General features: G+C 44.7%; 1 protein-coding gene across 1 annotated transcript in view; it reads right to left on the bottom strand.

The window, feature by feature from the left end:
• The window catches only part of LOC138196702 (E3 ubiquitin-protein ligase RNF43), a 91,261-nt gene extending 70,793 nt beyond the window's left edge, over positions 1-20,468 (bottom strand). The window contains exon 1 of the mRNA XM_069147018.1: positions 19,071-20,468. Coding sequence (XP_069003119.1) covers positions 19,071-19,292 — 222 coding nt within the window. The 5' untranslated portion in view covers positions 19,293-20,468. The remainder of the gene's footprint in view (positions 1-19,070) is intronic.
• Positions 20,469-20,699: the final 231 nt, after the last annotated feature.

The following is a 20,699-nucleotide window of genomic DNA, read 5'->3' as shown; positions in this document are numbered from 1 at the left end:
ACACACACACACACACTTCAAAGCACCTTCTGTTTACATGTCAATTATAAAGAATCAGAGTGGACGCTTTATACACACACACACAACAATCCACACTTTAGAGCAGGAGATGTTTACATGCCACCGTTACTACCATGTGTGCAGACAAAGTGGAATTAATACGGGCGAGCACCTGCTTCCACCATGATGCGGCTGCCACCTGATTAAATAAGCTGCATAATGCACTATAACAGACTCACATTCACAGCATTCACCTGGCTGCTCTCAGCTCCTCTCGCCTCCACAATACATCCAAGAAGTGTAGCGAACAATATCACAAACAAACAGTCTCAAATTAGATGAACAACCTGGCAGCCACATATCAGTATCAACCAACAGGGGGCATAACAAATACACTCAACCAGGATCAGAGGGTGGTATGTGCCTCACAATGTGGTGTAGTACTTGGTTGTGATGAATCCTTTGTGACATGATGGCACAAAAATCAAAGACACAAAATAAAGAATATTTTCCTTTGTGTGAGGATGCAGAGTAAATCATGAAAAGTGAAAGATGGGGAACAAAGCTCTTTTATGTTGTTGTGATGTCAAACAGTCAGCTCACTCTCTGTCCAAGACCATCATCAATGCAGTTTATTCTCATTATATAATTATGACATATTCTCATTATATAAATATTACATAGTTGTGGGCATTGAAAGCAACCACGTGTTTCATCCATTCGTGATGAAAATGAAATCAGAGCATATCTCCTTATCTTACAATCACTAATAGGGATTTTCTGGTCCTCAAAGGCCTTATCAATGACCCAATTATATAATTGCCACCACATAAAATCGCTTTCTTGTTATCTATGTGCTTTACTATCTTTTCAAAGAAAATTCACAGCTTGACAATTAGGATGAGATTGGATCCTAGTCGGGCCGGTTCAAAATGTAATCATTTGACTTTTGACGCAATGACTGATGTGAAATCTGATTTGCTGATCGGTGGTTCTCCCCCGTGTCTGCGGCTACTTCCCCACTGATAGACTCTCTGGACATTGACTAGCCAATTGGGCTGCAGCCTGGCAAAACTGTGAAGTTTGTCATCTTTGGATAACAGGATAATAAGGTCATGACCGTAAGATATCAATGTTTGATACCACAGGATATAAATATAATGGAAGCATTATCTCAGAACAATGGGCTAATTAAACAGGCTAAATATGCAGCAAACCAAAAGTTGCCATCAGGAATAATGAGTTAATAGTTATTATTAATAGTAATTATGAATTATTAATTGAGTTACTAGGACCAGTCGTTTCCAGTCTTGAGTCTCAAGCATGGTGCCTTTGTGATGTCATTCGAGATGACCGGCATATATAAGCGACTGCATCCGGTCTGAGCAGGGGTTTAAAAACAGTAGATGGGAGAGTCACATATGTTTATTTTCCACTCTCCTTCATGTTAGTAACTGTACTTTCTGCTGACCCTCAGCTTCACACTGTGGTTTCACGTGATTTCTGTTAGCACTTTTTCAATTATTGCGATAAAAAGACTGGAACCTATTTGGGTTCATTTGAAATGCAAAACAACTGTTTGTCTTCTCACCGGAGATCAAACTTTAAGGTGGTGACTTACAGAACTTTTGGTGGCAGTAATGTGACAACAGCTAAATTAAAACATTGGTTTTCTTACAATAAACTAATTCGAGATATATCGTATCAATGTATACAGTTTGGTGTCTGATATGATATGAACTTGAAGAAAACAAATACCAAACTGGGTTTGAGCTCATTTAGACACAGTGTCACTTACACAGTTGGATTTTCACTTGGAGAAATGTCCTGCAGGGTTGCAGGCTGCCGGGTGTCATTATGGACGTTAGGTTAAAACAAAAAGGGGAGGTTGTTGTGTATTGACAATTTGTAGTTTTTTATAAACATACTTTTAACACTTTTGACCCTTGTGGGCCTTGTACTGGAAACATACTGTACTGGAACCAGACTGTACTGGACCAGACTGTACTGGAACCATACTGTACTGGAACCAGACTGTACTGGAACCAGACTGTACTGGACCATACTGTACTGGACGAGACTGTACTGGAACCAGACTAATGCACCAGACTACTGGGACCAGACTGCATTGGGATCAGACTGTAATGGGACCAGACTGTACTGGACCAGAATACTGGGACCAGACTGTACTGGACTAGACTACTGGGACCAGACTATACTGGGACCAGACTGTACTGGACCAGACTGTACTGGCATCAGACTGTACTGGGATCAGACTGTACTGGACCAGATTGTACCAGACCAGACTGTACCAGACTACTGGGACTAGACTGTACTGGGGTCAGACTGTACTGGGATCAGACTGTACTGGAACCATACTGTACTGGACCAGACTGTACTGGAACCGTACTGTACTGGACCAGACTGTACTGGACCAGAATACTGGGACCAGACTGTACTGGACCAGACTCCTGGGAGTAAACTGTACTGGGGTCAGACTGTACTAGGATCAGACTGTACTGGAACCGTACTGTACTGGACCAGACTGTACTGGGACCAGACTGTACTGGAACAGAATACTGGGACCAGACTGTACTGGCATCAGACTGTACTGGGATCAGACTGTACTGGACCAGATTGTACCAGACCAGACTGTACCAGACCAGACTGTACTGAACCAAACTACTGGGACTAGACTGTACTGGGACCAAACTGTATTGGACCAGACTGTACTGGAACCATGCTGTACTGGACCAGACTGTACTGGACCATACTGTACTGGACGAGACTGTACTGGTACCAGACTGTACTGGACCAAACTGTACTGGAACCAGACTGTAATGCACCAGACTACTGGGACCAGACTGTACTGGACCAGAATACTGGGACCAGACTGTACTGGGGTCAGACTGTACTGGGATCAGACTGTACTGGGGTCAGACTGTACTGGGATCAGACTGCAATGCACCAGACTACTGGGACCAGACTGTACTGGACCAGAATACTGGGACCAGACTGTACTGGCATCAGACTGTACTGGGATCAGACTGTACTGGACCAGATTGTACCAGACCAGACTGTACCGGACCAGACTGTACTGAACCAAACTACTGGGACTAGACTGTACTGAGACCAAACTGTATTGGACCAGACTGTACTGGAACCATGCTGTACTGGACCAGACTGTACTGGACCATACTGTACTGGACGAGACTGTACTGGTACCAGACTGTACTGGACCAAACTGTACTGGAACCAGACTGTAATGCACCAGACTACTGGGACCAGACTGCACTGGGATCAGACTGTACTGGACCAGAATACTGGGACCAGACTACTGGGACTAGACTATACTGGGACCAGACTGTACTGGGGTCAGACTGTACTGGGATCAGACTGTACTGGACCAGACTACTGGGAGCAGACTAAACTGGGACCAGACTGTACTGGGATCAGACTGTACTGGAGCACACTGCAGCATACTGCTATTTTTGAAAGGCTGCTGTTACATTTAATGAAGAGGCCGCCGGGTACCACAATGATTCAAATGGATGATGTGCTTCACGTTGAATAAATACCCGTAGAGTTGCAGTTGTCTCTGATCCTTAGAGCTCGAGGTTGTTCATTCTAGCATTGCAGTTGTGGAGCTGATATGACTGGAATTTGGGGATTTTTGGGTAGTAATATAAATACCAGCTTCAAAAGTCAGGCATTGGTCTGTCTATTGAAACAACTAAAAAAAAAATTATGTTTGATGTCAAATAAAAATGTAATTTAATGGTTTCAACTTCTCAAATGATTTTGTGTTTTGTCTTATGATACTAAACTGTTTGCTGGATAAACAAAGTAATCGAATATTTTTATTTAATGGAGCTAATAACTGGTTGATTAATCAACAAAATAAGTAGTAGATGAATCAATAATAATCATTTGTTGAATACATATTTGTAATTAAAGCCAAAAGATTCAACTGTTGTGTTTCCAACTCCAAAATAACAAGATGATAATCCAATAACAAGATGATAATCCTGTCACGGTTATAACTCTATAACCTGTAAAATAAACTGTGGCACTGCATCAGAGACTCAATTTTAATTAGAGAAGATTTAAATCCTACTAAATAGCCGTTTCATGGTTTGAGGTGATGCACTCATGTTTTTACTCATTCCCTGTTTTTATACTCTGTGACCACACCAAAGAAAATGATTGCAAACATAAGAGGGATTATAAAAAGAAGTGTGAGTGGGTGAGGCGGCTGCCAAGGACAGTTCAACCAACATGTGCATGTTGCAGCAAGGGGATTTGGGGGGGGGGGGGCAGGATGGGAGGAGGAGGAGGAGGTCAGACAGAAAGGGGGGGGGGGGGGACTAAACAGGAGGTGAGTGCTCAGACAGTGCTTCAGTGCCAGGGAAGGTCTTGAAGCACAAACTGTGGTTGTGGCCGTTTTGGAAGCACTCCAGGGCTCGTAGTGCAGGTCTTCTTTGATAATGGGCCACAGTATGTGTAAGAGTGTTGGGCTGCAGCCAAGGTACACAGCCTTTTAGTAATAGTTAACAGAGTGGGCAAACAGTGGAAGTCAGCAGCATGGAGGTAGGTCAGAGAAGTGCAGGAGACTCTAACACCCACCCACCCACCCCCACCACCACCCCTTAGCCCCCCCCCCCCCGCCCAACCCTCCCTCCCTCCCTCCCTCCCTCCCTCCCTCCCTCTGATTGGTCTGGCATTGCACTGGAGCTTGGCTCTGCTCCTGGCTCTTAGCTTTGGACTGGAGCTTCATAAACATGCTGTTGACTCATACAGGACACACTGATGTGATGATCACTCAACACAACTTTCCTCATAAAACACAGAGAGGTATAAACAGGCCCTCTAACTGCTTAGAAAAACAGCCCATTTACAATTTGACATGATGCAGACACCTTTCAGATTAGGAACAAGATCTATCAAAACGGTGCACACATTCATTTCCACACATGGTAAACATGCAATCATTCATGACCAGCACAAATCCAAAACAAGCAGCAACCTCCAGCTTAAAAATAGCCAGCACACCAAAAACTGCAGTTCCTTAGATGGCCACTAGATGCTGTCTCCAAAAGCGAGTCAATCCCCACAGGCCCCCATATTAAAATGCAGAAATGAACATGTTTACAGTCAACCCGTCACAATTATTACATAATCACCTGTTGGTAACTTTTAAAGCTGATTGCAAACATTTTGATTGACTTGTTTCCATTCATCTGTTTGAAAACAGGTGGATTGAACTTAACATAAATATTTCCATCACTATTTCCATATCATTTTCTACTGTTTGAGGTGTGACTGGCACTCCTTTGATGACATCATTTTGTTGCGCCCCGTCTTCTGCTATGGTTGTATGGTACATAAATGGAGAATCAGCACCACCAACTGTTAATCTCGAGATGTTTAACCTCTGTTTTCACTGGCTGTATTTCCTTCAGTATTTTAGTTGAAAAGCCAAACAATGTGGGAGCATTTGTAACTTCAAGGAGGCGACACGTTGAATTTCCAGCAAAAAAAAAAAGACAATGAAATTCTTAATTGCAATTATTTCTGTGACAATTAATTTATTACATTATAATTATAATTTTATGACCGCGACAATCTTAGTTTACAGCTTGGTACAAACAATGTTTCTGGTCTTTATAGATAACATCCTGGTTCATGACAACTGTATGGGGCTGAATTTATATTTAAGTCACCAGTTTAATTGTACTAAGGCTTGAAGTTATGCATAATTAAGGGAGGGGCTGCTTTGAGTGACAGGTGGGTGTCAACACAGGTGCAGAGATCCCTGCAAGTTTCAGCAAACATACTTTATTCATTCCGCCTCAGGTCCACCCACACACCACCTCTTTGCCCATTTATGGATTAGCCAGGATTAAGGCGGAGTCAGGTGCCAAGATGATGACGGCCAGAGCTCTAGAAACCTGCGGGTGACGTCTGTTTCTATATACAGTCTATGGAACAAACACAAGTGTGTAAAACCAAACACCTAAAGTATGTTAATGTTATATATGGACGATGCTTTGAACTAAAATAATTCCCATTACACAACTGTTAGTACAGGCACAGTCACCATGACGTTATTTATAGTAGCATGACACTGGTCACTACACACTTCACTCCTGTCCTTCTGCTTTATTTTCCTACTATTACCTACCTTCACAATGATTTAACACGGTGGAAAATAAGGCTTTGACTCGGTGACATGAGTGGAACATTATGTGTCATCTGTGTGTCTGGGACAATTCGTGGCTGATCATGTCACAGGTTAAAAATGTTATGTTGTTTCTGTGACCGCAACGTCAGCCTGTGTGGAGGTGTGCATCTTGCTTTCAAGCAGCCCCGCAGCCTCAGACGGTCCAAGGACTCCAGAAGCAGTAGACATGTCATTATCCGCTTCTCTACAAACCTGCTGCTCTGAGTGAGCAGACCAAACACCAAACCACACACAGCTCTGCTTTAGTCTTCAGAGCTGGCTTTCAGGGCTGCTGTGGTGTTATGGTGTGCTAACCTTAACAAGAACAAAGAGCGACACCACGCTCTGCTCCACTCCCGCACAGCAATCTGGGGGTTTAAATAGCAGGCTGGGAAAGAATGAGGCCTGGCAGCCGGAGTCACCAACAGACCATCTCAAAGTGGAAAAGGAGCCCATAGAAGTCCACACAGCCCTAAAAACACGCCTTGTTAGCTGTCAAGTACTACTTTTTTTCATTGCTTTGGATCGGCTCCCACAGAGAAGGTTATCAGGTGAACGGCCCTGATGAGACATCATGGCCCTGTTCCCTCAAATACAGACAGCCTTTTGATCCGCCCACCTGACTGCAGTCAACTGCTACGCACCAAGGGTAGCTGACACTCAGACAGCAAGGATCTGTTTTTTTACTTGTGGGCCGCAGGAAGCCTAATGTTGGAGTAAATGTAAATACACAGGTTATGTAACCCCGATGATATTCCACCACCACTATCACCTCCCTACAAAGTCCCCGTCTGTGGTCAAGGCCGTTTGACAAGAATAATCTGAAAGCAGGCGGGCATGAAAAAGCCAAGATAGCGATGCATATTTTGAGCGAGCGCAACAATGAGATCATTTGTGTTGCCGTCACCGCCTGGTGTTAGTTGTTCATGTTGGCTGTACGGCTCTCCTGAGGGTTAAACGTGAGGAGAGTCAGTGACTGTCCAAGGCTCTCTCAGAGCACCCTAAACAGCAGTCTGTCAGCATTCCTGCCGGGTGCCAAGGTATTTACTTTGGACAAGAGAGGGAGGCACTGTGAGGGACCGGCTCTAATTAGGAGCAGCCAGTCAGGAGGTCATGGCCAATTGGAACGGGTCTCCTAGATACGCCGTCCTTTCCTGAGGGCTGTTGGACAGTCACCCAGGCACAGTCGAGTTTGGGTTTTGTTGTTTTTGGAGTGTGCAACAAGGCCACTGCATGGCTGTGCTGAATCACTTATTCCACCAGGCGTAAGACTAATAGGTGGCTGGTGGCAGCATTGATAGAAGGCGCTGCAAGAGAGCATTGAAGTTTGAACTCAACAGATCTAAAATAGTTTAACAGTGGCTGTAGAGATTTTTAAAACATTTTAATGAAGACCAAGCAGTGCCACAGGGGCTTTGAAGGGTTCACCAGATCAATACAGATCGATCCCAGAAAGACAAGTCAGCTGTTCACCTTGCAGTGGTTCCAACTACGGTTTTGAGTCTCTGAGCTGTGATTGGCCTCTTACAATGAGGAGTTTTTTTTAAACATGGAGGTCTGGCTGTTAGGTTCTACCTGTTATTAACCTGAGCAGATCAAAACGAGGCTTCAAGTTGACATTGTGAATCAATCAATACACTTTAAGTGTCAATATGACCATTTTAACCTCTTTTTTGGGGGGGGCGGGGGGGCTCTCGCATGACATACACTTTAAACAAGATTTGATCTTTAAGCACTTAAGAAATATAAATGAATTTCTACTGGATCAAGAGAACCATCAACTTTTTATTTTCTCACTTCTCAGAAAAAAGGGGCGGCACTACATCTCTGCTCCTACTGCTTAGTGTGAGTTTCCTCCACTGCCCATTATCTCCTTTGCTCAAAAGCAGCTGATGCTGTGCATCTGTTAATGAGAAGCACCTCACATTCAGTAACTTTATGTGTCTGTCAGCAAAATCATCTCACGTCAGCGATTGTACTGTGACAGATTTATGAAATAAACTCAACAAACTCAACAAAACAGCGGAGACAAACCATAAATACGCAGCCAGCAGCCAAAGATCTATAAACAGATGAGCACGTATTCATTTAATACAGCTAATACAACACACAACCGGTGTGGATGTAACGTAAACTCTACTTTCAGTCAGATATTACTCATGTTGAAGTCAGAAGAAATGAATAAATTCCTTGATTAACGATGTCACTCCATCAAAATAGCACTCTAAATAAATACTGTTGCATAAATGTATGAATGTTATATGGCCAAGTATTGTGATAGTTTCAAAGTGGGATATCAGCACGTCGTTGCAGCCATAGAGAACACACTCAGATCCGTGGCAGTAGAACGAGACCTGACTCGACCCGACTACATCGAGTATAATTTAGATCTAGTTCTTCAGAACCAAGCTGTAAAACATATTGAGGATTTGTTTGTCTGGCATCTGGACCAGTGTGCTGTAGTGCAACATACAGTTGTAGATAGAGGCTGGTTGTGAATTAGTACCGTGGTAATGAACAGAATAACTGTCTTTGTGAGTGCATTCATAGGTGCATGTACACCAGCACCCGAGGCCATGAGACACCAGTTCAAAATCTCCCAGCAAGTCACATGGGACCTTTTTGTCTGCAGGCCTGAGTGTGCATTTTCAACAAAAACTCCCTGAAGGGGGGGACGAGGACAACTCACCACACAGAAATGAAACCACCACACCAGTTCAAGTCCGGCAGACACACTAAACCACCGTCTAATTCAGAGGCAGGAACTTTTCATTTTGTCCAACTGAAAGAACAACCATCCATCACGCTGGCAGGCATGTGACTGGATGCATGATGCAACAATCATCCACCTCCTGATCAAACAGAAGCCATTAGATACAGACAAGACAGCCCTCTATCAAGCCAAAAGTATTTGATCCATTTACAGAGTCACATATTGCAAGGCACTACCTGTCCCCTACAGAACCACACATTCTCTAAAAAGCCCCACATAAATCTGATACTTCCACTTCCCTGGGTGTTTCTGGTCAGACACCTTTATTAGGAAGTTAAGGTTCACTTAAACCATTTCTAGGCCAGAAAGAGATTTACTGTTGATTTCCAAAGTTTCAGTGGCATTGTAATTTTTTTTTTATTAAATAGGCAAGCTAAAGAATTGCCTATTTCTAGACTAAGTCCTCAAAGTAATAATTCTACAAATTCCACCATTCTTACCTACTAACAAAAGATTCACAGGATATCATCATCACTCTTAAATCAAATTTCACTGTTTGTAACTGTATCTGATTGATATCAGCCTCACTGTTCACGGTTTCCTCTCCTAACGCTGCAGATGGTTTACATAAAAACATTGAACTGGCTAAACATGAAGTGTTTTTTATTGTGAAGCAGTAACAGGAAACACAATGTATTCGTCACTACAGTTGTTACTGTATGGTCCTCAGTATAATGTGTTTTGAAAATGTTGTGATCACATGTGCCCATTCCTTTTTTCTAAGGACCTGCTCACGCCTAGCATCAACATTGTACAAGTACAGGTGTGAACACACCCAGAATGAATTGAGGAGTCACTGAGATCCGATCTGCTCAGACCACATTTGGAGGTGGTCACATTCTTTCATCAGCCAAATTGAAAAACCATCCACTTAACTCAGTAATACAAATATCCAGTAGAAATAATATCCTATTGGATATTTGTATTGCCTTTTTTTTTATTTATTTTTTTTATGATTTTTTTTTCTTGACCTAGTCTGTAATTTCTGATATAAACCGGACCCCCAGCTGTGACCTCAGAACACAGTTCATTTAACAACCGCAGTGCAGAGCCCGACCCTCTCAAACCCACTGGGACAATTCAATTGACTGTTTGAACTGTTTTCAGGAGCCGCACAGCAAATTTCAATGTACAACTGCAATAAAAAATAAAGGCCTTCTATTCTATTCTACTCAAAATAATCTGAGTCTGAATCTGTGATCGGGTCGAGCTGGACAGTTCGAGTTTTCAGACGTTTATATTTTCCCACATAACTATGCAGGCTAACTGACTGTGCCTTAAAATGAGGCTTGTGTTAGCAGGAATGTCTCATTTTGTTAACTACCTGTTGCTCCTCTCTCCTAACGTTTCTGTACATATTTATTTACTCGTTTATTTACATGATGTATGTGTTAATTTGCATATACAGCGGGGAAGTGAGATCAGATCACAAGAGTTGCATGTTCATGTCAGGTGTGAACAAGGTCAAAGTGGCTCTGCGTGTTTGCTGCCGGAGTTCTGGGAGCTGTAGTACGAAAGCAGTAGCTGTTGTTGTTACCAAATCAGCCAATCAAGGACTACAATATTGGTCGTTGCCACCTTGTGGACTACAATTTCAACTTACAACAGCAAAAACCTATAAACAGGAAGTACAAGAAAGCACGGGCCATGTTCTGTCTTAACTGTACCAACACTGGCTCGCAAACATTACAAACACAGATGACATGAAGCATGTGAGCTTTCTTCATCTGGAACACCAAATCAAACTTCCATTAGAATGGAGAGAGTTGCAAACATTGACCTTTATTGGGCAGGTTGTTACTGTTTTACTCGTTAGCTACCACATATCTGATGTTGAAGAGAGTATACACATCCGCCTGACTCCACTTATGCACCAACTAACACTAATAGAAGCACGATGGGTGGTCCATGGGCCTCGTGTGTGTATTACATGTGTGTTACAGTCCTGCAAGGCCAAAGTCAAGAGCAGCCGATATCAAGAGGACTCAGACAGACTGTTCATTTTTTTGCAATGAGACTGAATCAGACTGACTTTGTTGTAGTAAAATCTGATGTTTGTCCTCAGCTTTGCTAATTCAATAAAACTGGGCATGAACAGGAGATGACCATTATCAAAACCAACACTGAGGCCTTTCTGACAAGAAGGCAAAAAAAAGGTCAAAAACAGGACGAGCTGTTTGTTGTTTGGAAGTGACCATGTGACTTTCGGGCACATAAAGCATTTTTTTGTCAGGAGTGTTATCTCCCTCGATCTGGGATTACAATATGGCTTTTGTAGTCATACAGAACTGAAAGATCTAAGTCACTTTGATCCTGCTTAATAGAGTTTGGTAAATGATCTCAGTATGGGAGCTCCGCGTCCTGCGCGCGCACACACACACACACACACACACACACACACACACACACACACACACACACACAGCCGCACAAACCATGGACACACTCACAAGGACTCGCTGGTGCTTTTACAGACAGGCATAAAGAATCAGACGGTCTCGCAGGTGAAAGCTCTTCCTCTTGCGGATCGTTGAGTCGAGCGTTCGAGCAGAAAAGTAGAGACGTTGCTTCAGCTCTGTGCTATCTGACCACTCCGCCGTTTAACAACGTCGCTCAGCGGCTGCGATGCTACTGTGTCTGTCATGAACATGTACAAGTAGCGTTCAGCTTGACACGCGGGACCAAAACAACTCAGAGCAAAATTACTTCGCTGGGAGGTGTTATTGGCTGCATTTGCCAAAGCGGCGAGCACAAAGCCGCGTTAAAAAAAAAAAAAAAATTCTGAGAGTGACTAAAGGAGCCACAGGGAGCCGGAGAGAGAGAGAGAGAGATGGTGGGGAGGGAGGGGGGGTTGTCAGACAGCATTTATCTGCGGTATGGTGATGACTCTTTTCCTCCAACCTCTCAGCAAACTAAGCGCTTCCTGCCTTTTGAGTGCATGTAGCCATTTTTGTCCTTGAAACTAAAGCACAGGCAATGAATTACAACCATTTTAAAGAGCTGTCAAGAAACAAGAGAGGGCTGGTTAGAGAAGAGGAGGTGAGGAGGAGGAATTTAAAGCTGCACTGTCGGGAGAAAGAGAAGCGAGACGGGCAGCGAAATGAAAAACTGCAAGAGAAGCTCCGGAGCCTTTGATGTTAACGGGAGCAGAAAAGTCGGCTCTCGCCACTGCAGGCGAGGCAGACGTTTTTAGTGGCTTGACTTCATGACCGAAATGAACAATATATGAACTGTTAAATGATAAGACAGCAAGATATTCCAAACAGCATTTTAACACTTAGATATCCAAATAAAACACAAAGATGCCCATTCAACCTTTAACAAACTGCGCTCTCTCAATGACACGCTGATCGGCGATGAGATCAGCGTACTGTTAACGCCATTAAATGATCACACTAAAAAAAAAAAAAAAATGCTTTGACAGTATCATCTGTAAACTAAAATGAAGAACGTGCATGATTATTAAACTAAAGTTTGGACCTGACGCATGCATTTTGAATCATCTTGTAGCCAAAGATTGTCACGAAACGGTCTTATTTCTCTGACGGCGGCAGACTCGAAACTTTTCAAGTGATTTGATGAAAGTGGAGAGTGAATCCTGTTTTCTTTTGTTTTCTCAAGAAAAACACAAAAGAAGAAGAGACAGTGAAAAGCCCGCAGCCATGTTAGCGGCTCTGCGAGGCTGTACTTAGTTACAATGGTTGTCTGAGCTAAATGCCAAGAAATTTGCAACAAAGTTTAGCAGAACTTCTACTTCCTGCCCACAATGACAGCTCAGGTTTAGCTGGTGTCGTTTTTCACCATGATCACCATCTAAGTTTAGTGTGTTAACATGCGAACACTTACTAATTACCACTAAACACACTAGGCATAGACTGTACGTAGGCTTCAGGTCTGAAAAGGGAAACTTTGCTAATGTGCCTTAAGGTGTAATACCGCTGAGAAACTACTGGGGGCTGGCGACAAATAGACTCCCATTCAAAAAGCATTAACTTCTCTCATGAAATACAAAGTCAACACATTTTTTTTCCACAAGTCATTATGGTGTCATCATCTAAATTTACTTGGGGGTGTGTCTGCTTTGATTGACATGCCTGGTTTCAGTCAGGTTTCTGGTATAAGTAGGCCCGCACAGTGTCAAGTGAGGTCAGTGAGGTGCACCCCCACCACCACCACCACACACACACACACACACACACACACACACAAATATGGTCACTTCTGGCTCCAAAAAAAAACCTATTTGATGAAGGCCAAAATGCCAGACTAGAGGCTTTAAAATGGCAGCTCACAAACTGATGGGTGACATCATTGCAGGTTGCCAATTGGTTTAGTATTTATTGATAATTGTGCAGTAATACACAGTACGTTTTGTCAGTGACGAGTGAATTTTGTAGTCGACAGTGTCTTTATTTTGCATTTCTGTTGTAGCAATAGTTAGAAATGCATATGCACCATTCTGGTTGTGGCTTATATGAATCTGTGGCGTCTTGGTGGTCCATGCAGGTTCGGCATAATTGTACAGACACAAAGCATAAATTATGAATGATGAAAACTTAGGGCAGGTGTGTAACTACTTTTTAAATCGGCTCATCCCAGCAATCATAACCTTTGACCTAAGGGGAGGATACTAAACAGACAGAGCCAGCTTTCCCACCAGTAGCATGTGAATTCTCCTGCCATATGGTACAATTGTCATCTGCTGCACCGGGTTCTCTGTAAATCTCTATAAATGTGGCCTTGATCCCGAGGGAAGGGATAGCTTGGCCTCCACACCCGCCACGGATCAGCAGGCTTTCCTCTGAACTCCCGATGGATCGGTTTCAACTGGAAAGAGACAGGTGCTTCACTTGACCTGAGCTGTCGGGACAAATTCAGAAAGGTCGCACAAGATACACATCTCCCCGAGAATGCAAAAATGCCGAGGTATCCTCGACTGTTTAACCCCGGGCATTTTACATAATTGAATTCCGCTGACCCTCAAAACAGCCGGGCCCCGCCTGGCCCCGTGTCAGGTACGCTGCCATCAAAGGAGAAACGAGTGTGTGTATATGTGAACGCGTGCACGTGTACTTTTATAGTCGGCGGTGACTCACTCCTTTCTATTGTAATGGCTGCGTGGCCACATAATGGCACGACTTAAAAGAGTTCTGCTCCTCCTTCGGTGGTTTCTCAGAGGCACAGACAATAAAACGGCTCAAAATGTAGAGCGAGACAAAGCCTGTGTCTTTACCGGTTAATTCAAGTGCACTTCAGGTTTCTCCACCGCTCCGTCTGAGACCACTGAAGTGACACACACACACACACACACACACACACACACACACACACACACACGGTGGTGTAAAAGGACAAGCCCTCGCTTTAATGTGAAAATTGGTAATGCTGTTTGTGTCTGCTCTGATGTTCCCTCCCCCGTCGTCTCCGGCTCACGGATACGTCGAGTAGTAATGCCTTTACCATACCACACACACTTTGCATCTGTGTGTATTTGAATGCTGTACACAGGAGTGCTACAAAAAAATAACATGGAATCTTTTGTGAATGTCCGAGGGAGTGGCTGGATGAGTGAATCTGCGATAGTGGTGGAAGCAGAGGCCTTCACTGCTTATTTGCATGAAGGAGAGCTATGAAAGGGAGACGAGAATGTGTTGTATAACATTCAAAAATTCCAGACCTGGTCTAATGACTAAAAAAGAAGGGGGCCAGCAGGATTAAGAGATTTGCCATGTTTCCCCCACCTGCCTCTCCCTGCTTCCACGTGCCCTAAGAAACATCTCAACAGCCATCTCTTGTGGACGAGGGTGGACAGGACAGGACTGCTTCCTGTGCTGCAGGCTGCAGCTCAGTCAGATCCCTGCTCAGGAGAAACCATTAGCCCACCGCCTGTCTGATAGCCTGGACACACGTGGGGGTCAGTTGGGAGAATTGAAGTCTCCCTGGAGGAAGGAGGTGGTAGCACGGCAATGGCAAGGCGGGCTGAACTCATGACCATATGAACGTAAAAAAAGAAAAGACAATACGTCTTGACAGCTGATCTGTGTTAGCTGGCCAAATAAAGAATATAATTACTCTACGTACGAACAGCGCTGTGCATGTTTCCAATGTTATATGCTGACTTTAAAGTTGGGGTTTGTCCAGTTTGAACGGCCTCCCGCTCGACACACACGGCAGTTAATCACAGAGAAGTCAGCGTTCCTTTCAACAGGCGCTGCGGCAAAGACGGGGGAAATTGTGAGCTTATGGCGATTTGGTTCATACCTTTATGTAAGAGCCAGTGGCGCCGAGGCACCGAAGGGACGGAAGAGGACGTGATTCGGCTGCCGTTTATGTTGAGGTCTCATATGGTGTCCATACCGGTGAGCGCCGTGAATGTGAACCCAGCTTCCTGCAAAGGTCAGGGTGCTGTAGACCTCTTCACTGCTACTATGTTCTAAACAGACGCATGAATCGGGCTTCAGTGACTGAATCTGTTTGCCAAATGTGGGGCTTCGTTACCTGAAACTTGTTCCACATAAGCAAGCAAACAACTGGGAGTTTTCTGTGAAAGGAAATAAAAGAGCGAGAACCAAGCAGTCCGGAATATCAAACCTTCCAAAATCTTCACGGATTAAGAGTCAAACCTGTTCTCAAACAACATAATGTAACGTGAGAGACAAATGATGGTGAATTTTCTAATGAAGAGTTGTCACAACCAAACACTGTATACAAAAATGGACGTAGTCTCCGAGTCTGAAAAGTGCCTTAAAGCCTTAATTCCACTGAGGGCCACTAGGGGCTGGCTCCAAAATGTTCTGGGTTTCTGTGTTTTTACACTCTCACGGTATTTATAGTACCTAGACCTGCTTTACAATCAAAAGGAATTGAAATCTGATTTATACAATATGGGACCTTTGATAAGTTAAAATAAACATAATTTTGAGAAACATATTATGCCACATATACAAAAGTAAAACTATTCACTGCAGCAACCTCAACAATGTAAGGCAGTGAGGAGCCCTGAGGAGCCCCGAGCAAGCTGTTATCTCATCCAGGGAGATAGGAAGTACGGACAGGAAATCTAGAGGGAAGGGGAGGAGAGGGCCCATATGGGAAGTGCAGTGTAAACAGTCTCAGCTTTTAATCATCCCAGCTCACGTTCGGAACTGGACACACTTTGATGTTCTCCCTCAGTGCCCCCTCCGCCCTCCCATCCCTCGTTCCCAAACGGCCGTGCTAAGGGCCAATGTGTGTGTGTGTGTGTGTGTGTGTGGGGGGGGGGGGGGGGGGGGGTACATGCAGATAGTGGCCTCGGACGGTTGAGGGCTCTGGGTAGAGAGGCGAGGAGGCATTAAATACCTTGTGGGACACTGAGAAGGGAGACGAAAGAATGTGAAGTGGTGCAGAGTTAACTGGTGTTCAGTCAACTGCCTGGCCTGCCTTAATTATAGCTGATGTATTCGAGGGAGCTCTCAAAGGTCTTCAAAGGAAGAAAAGAAAGTCAAGATGCCTTCAAGTGAAACTAGGTGGAGCTTTCATGATGTCCTTTAATTGGGCGCTGTGTCTGTTAAGAGGATAAACTCCATCTCCTTCTCTCCTCAGAGACGCTCAGCAGCCGCCCGTCCAAGTTCACCGTTATTTCAGACTCCTCTGGCCTCTAAGATTCACTTTGGAAAGAAGAGAGACTCAAAATTCCTCCGTCCTCGTATTTGTCCAAATAGTGCTGGCCAGAGACCAGCCAGTGTTCCAATGAACGTGTTCATTCAGAGGACAGGGCATCCTTCCAGGGAGATCCCAGTTTAATAGATCAGAGGGAGATACGTACCTAAAGTAAAGTCTCATGTCTTGGATACACTGAAGAAAAGCGGGAACTTCTTCAATCCCACATAGTCCGAGTTTGTCCCACACACGTTAGCAAACATGATCAAAACAGGATGTGATTTTTTTTTTTCACAAACTGTTCTACTACCAAAACACAAGCCAAGGCTCAGAGGAGCCGCATGTTGATAAAGACAAACAGGGACAGTAGCCTATGAAAAGCTGTTGTCGTGCATCAGTGGGGTCCAGACTCCTCATGAAGTACTCAGACAGGAATATCAACCACGTTGGTTTCCATACAGGCTCTATTAAACACAGAGGAGAGAGCACGATCCACAAATGAAACTGGACAAAGAAAAGGAAAGCATCTTTCTATGGCACTCCCCGGCCTTCGTCCCCCTCATCGACTGGAAGACAGGAACATAAAGGGGGACCGTAAAGCCGCCTGCAGAGGCAGCGAGGACCTGTTAGAACAGGCCTGAGCTACAACAAAGAGCATCCTGCAGCACAACACCACCTTCGTGCACCGAGAGTCTCACAAAACTATACAGAACCACAGTCAGTGGGCTGAATCAAGAAAACACAGCAGACAAATCCATCTGTGCAGAATATTTAGGAAGCAAAGAGAAGAAAGAAGAGGGATCTTATTAGCAGATTGCAATACCAACAGAGATAAAAAAAATTAAAAAATTAAAAAAATTAAAAAAGTAATGATTGCATGTAACACCAGAGCACCTTCCTCCACACCTTTATGGAAATACGGACATGTATCGCTTCTATATCTCTAATCAGGCCCCATCACTGTAAACTGCGCACTGTTTTATGTGAGGAAAAAAAAAAAAAAACGAAAGAAAAGCTGGAAATCCCAGAAAGTTGGAGGAGCCTTTGATCTGAGCAGTGCCCTGATATGCATCTGTAACGTGTTGTCAACATCCTCACACAGACACACTGAAGTCAGAGCAGCTTTAACCGGAGAGGAAAGCAGCCGGGGCCTTTCTCCGTGAAGAAGCCACCTAAATCCGCATCAATTATGGCGAACTGCGGGATCTGGCTCGCCATTCACAAAAAGCCTCCCACACCTGGTGAGTGAAGAGAGACAAGATCCTGCAGTGCCTCATATCTGTCGTCCCGTTTCTTTGGAGACGGTAAATAAATCGACAGAGCCGAGCTTTATGGCCCCGGAGCCTTAATCCACTCCTGAATCCGAAATATGCACACTGAATAGACCGCATACTTTACATTCGCAGGGTTAACGGTGTGTTTTTATCTAAATGGTGAAAAAAAACAAAAACACTTTGCTCAAATTATAGGTTTACATGGGTCTCAACATGATCTGCTGGGTTATTTAAGTCCTAGACCACACCTTGATGTTAACTACGTTGGAGGAGCACTAACTAGATGCCAAAAATATTTCCAGCAAAACAAAGTTCACCTTATAAAAAAATACACGGGGAAAAAATACATTAAAAAAAAAGAAAAAAAAAAAGCTGGCAGCCAAACAAACCACTGTTTGTCAGGGGGAAGTAAAAATAGACTGAAAACAAACTATCCTTAATAACACCTGTTTGTCATCAGTATTGTTGGAGGAATCTAGATATTGTGTCATCACATGCAGAGTGCTGAGTGGGACGTGTGGCAGTCCGAGCGGCTCCGTGAGAGATACGGTGAGCTGGAACTCACGGTCACGACCGTATTTGGACGGCGGAGTGCAGGTGTTACCGTCGTTTGGTTTATCAGACGGTGGCTGCTGTGTAAACGGACATGTGGGGCCAGCGGTCGGTCCACGGCGGGACTGATGCACAAAGAGACGGGGTCTGAAAACGTATTTACAAATGAATGCTTTTCCATGGACCCCTTCAAATCTCTTGCTGTTCCGTTATTACTCGGGCAGTGGTTGTAGTGGAGGTTAGAGGGGAGAGGAGCTCTTGGGGGCGTCCCGAAGTATGGCACCACTTAGATGCAGAACATCGATATATTTCAGCACTGTACTGTAGCAGGTTTAAGTTGAATAATCCTGATCTCAATGAATAAGACCATGAAGAAATCTATTAGTGATAAAGCTGCCCTACAAATACAACACGAGCTGAAGACCTACAAATTGCCACTACACTTCTCCAAATTTCTAAAGTGTCTTTGTGCAACTTTGAGGGTGTTATTCACTAAGCAGGACCAGTAAAGCAGCTCGAACACTTGGTGCCCAGGTGGACTGTGTGTGGAGGTGAAAGGTAAGTGACAGTAGGAAGTCCTGGTGTGCTCATACGCGTAATGACACTTTACCTGCATTAGTTTTCCCTCCGCTTTGCCGGCGCTTCCTCCCACGAACACCCCTTCCAATATGATGGTCTTCCCCGTGGGCTCGTGCTTCAGCAGTGTCACCTTGATGACCGCTCGCAGGGCCGGCCGCTCGGACTCCAGGCCCGGCTGGCCCAGCACCACCTGCAGGGCCGCCATGAGCAGCCACGGCCAGAGCCCGGCCAGGCGCCGCTGGGGGACGGTCATGGCCTCGGCTGAAGCGGCGGTGCCCGGCCGCACATGGTGGACTTCAAAGCAGGCAAGCACCGCGGATAAAACGGAAGAGATGAATATATGTATACACAGGTGTGTGTGTGTGCGTGTGTGTGTGTGTGTGTGTGTGTGTGTGCGCGCGCGTGCGTGTGTGTGTGCGTGTGTGTAGAGGTCCCGCTTCTTCTCTCTGCCTCGGCGATTACTGCTTAAAAGATACAATCCCGACTTCCATCACAACTCACGCGTGAATGTCCTGAAAACTTCCATTCAGCACCAGAGTTCATATTCAGCCTCTACGCGTTAGGGAGGTGCGGGTCTCTCACATGGAGCACAAAAGTGGAGATGTTCCGAGATGAAGCGCGCTCTGATGAACCTTTATCCAGTGTCATTAACGTGGCTGCTGGAACACTGCACGCACCAGTGCACCGTGAAGACGCGCCGTGTTGTAGTGTGCATTGGTTTCCGACAGGCTGGTCTTCATCACACAGACAGCAAATGTCCTCGTATGTAGCGTGTCCGCTTTCTCGCTGAACTGCGGTGTCCTCTCGCAGTGGGACAGGTCCTGGCAGCAGAGGATCCGTACGAACAAACACGACTGGACGAAGCGTCAGAAGACTGTGGGCGCCGCATTTTCTGCGTAAATCCACCAAACACGCTGAGGAACGACGACTTGAACTTCAAAGGCTGGGCTACAGGTTGCCGCCGCAGAGTTAGGAGGCATGGTGACGGAGAAATGCCCTGCCGAAAAGTTGAGTAATGTTTGTTTGTTTTTTACAACCGACGAGTTGCGAAAATAATAATCCTGGAAGAAGTTGTTAAATCCCACGCGCGGCTTTATCTAATTATTAACCGAAGCAAACGGACCGCTGCGTTACTTCACTTATAACTCGGCAATTAAACTGGGTCCGAAACCGAAGCGACTTCTGAAGCACAGACATCAACTTCTTCGCTTTCAGTCGGTCCTCACGTAAACCTGGACTACTTGTTGTGAAAGAAAAACAAACAAACAAAACAAACAAACAAACAAACAACCCAGGCATTCCCCGAGTTCAGAGAGAAATGAGACCCGGTCCTCCTGAGAACACCGAGGGGAAAATAAAGTGTTTATCAAAACTATCAGCAGGTACGAAGAAGAGGGAAAAGTCCGCAATAAAAGTGGTCCAACCTCCCTTCGTGGTCTCCATATAAAGTTGATAAAGTGGAGAGACACAATGTTCAGTTCTGACACCGTTCCTGAAGTGTACCTCCCCGGACTCTCTGTCGCTCCCCCGGGATCTCATTGACAGTCTCTACCTGCTCGCTGTCCTGATGCCTTCACGTGCTCACGGAGATTGGGCTTTTAATCACTACTTCGATACCAAACCACCAAAAACAGTAACTTTATGGTTTGGAAAGGACCAA

Source organism: Embiotoca jacksoni, unplaced genomic scaffold, assembly GCF_022577435.1.
Source record: "Embiotoca jacksoni isolate LCO1_2020_lvr unplaced genomic scaffold, fEmbJac1.0.p SCAF_13, whole genome shotgun sequence".
Lineage (NCBI taxonomy): Eukaryota > Metazoa > Chordata > Actinopteri > Embiotocidae > Embiotoca > Embiotoca jacksoni.
The sequence above is the reverse complement of the archived record's forward strand: the minus strand, read 5'-3'. Positions and strand labels throughout refer to the sequence as shown.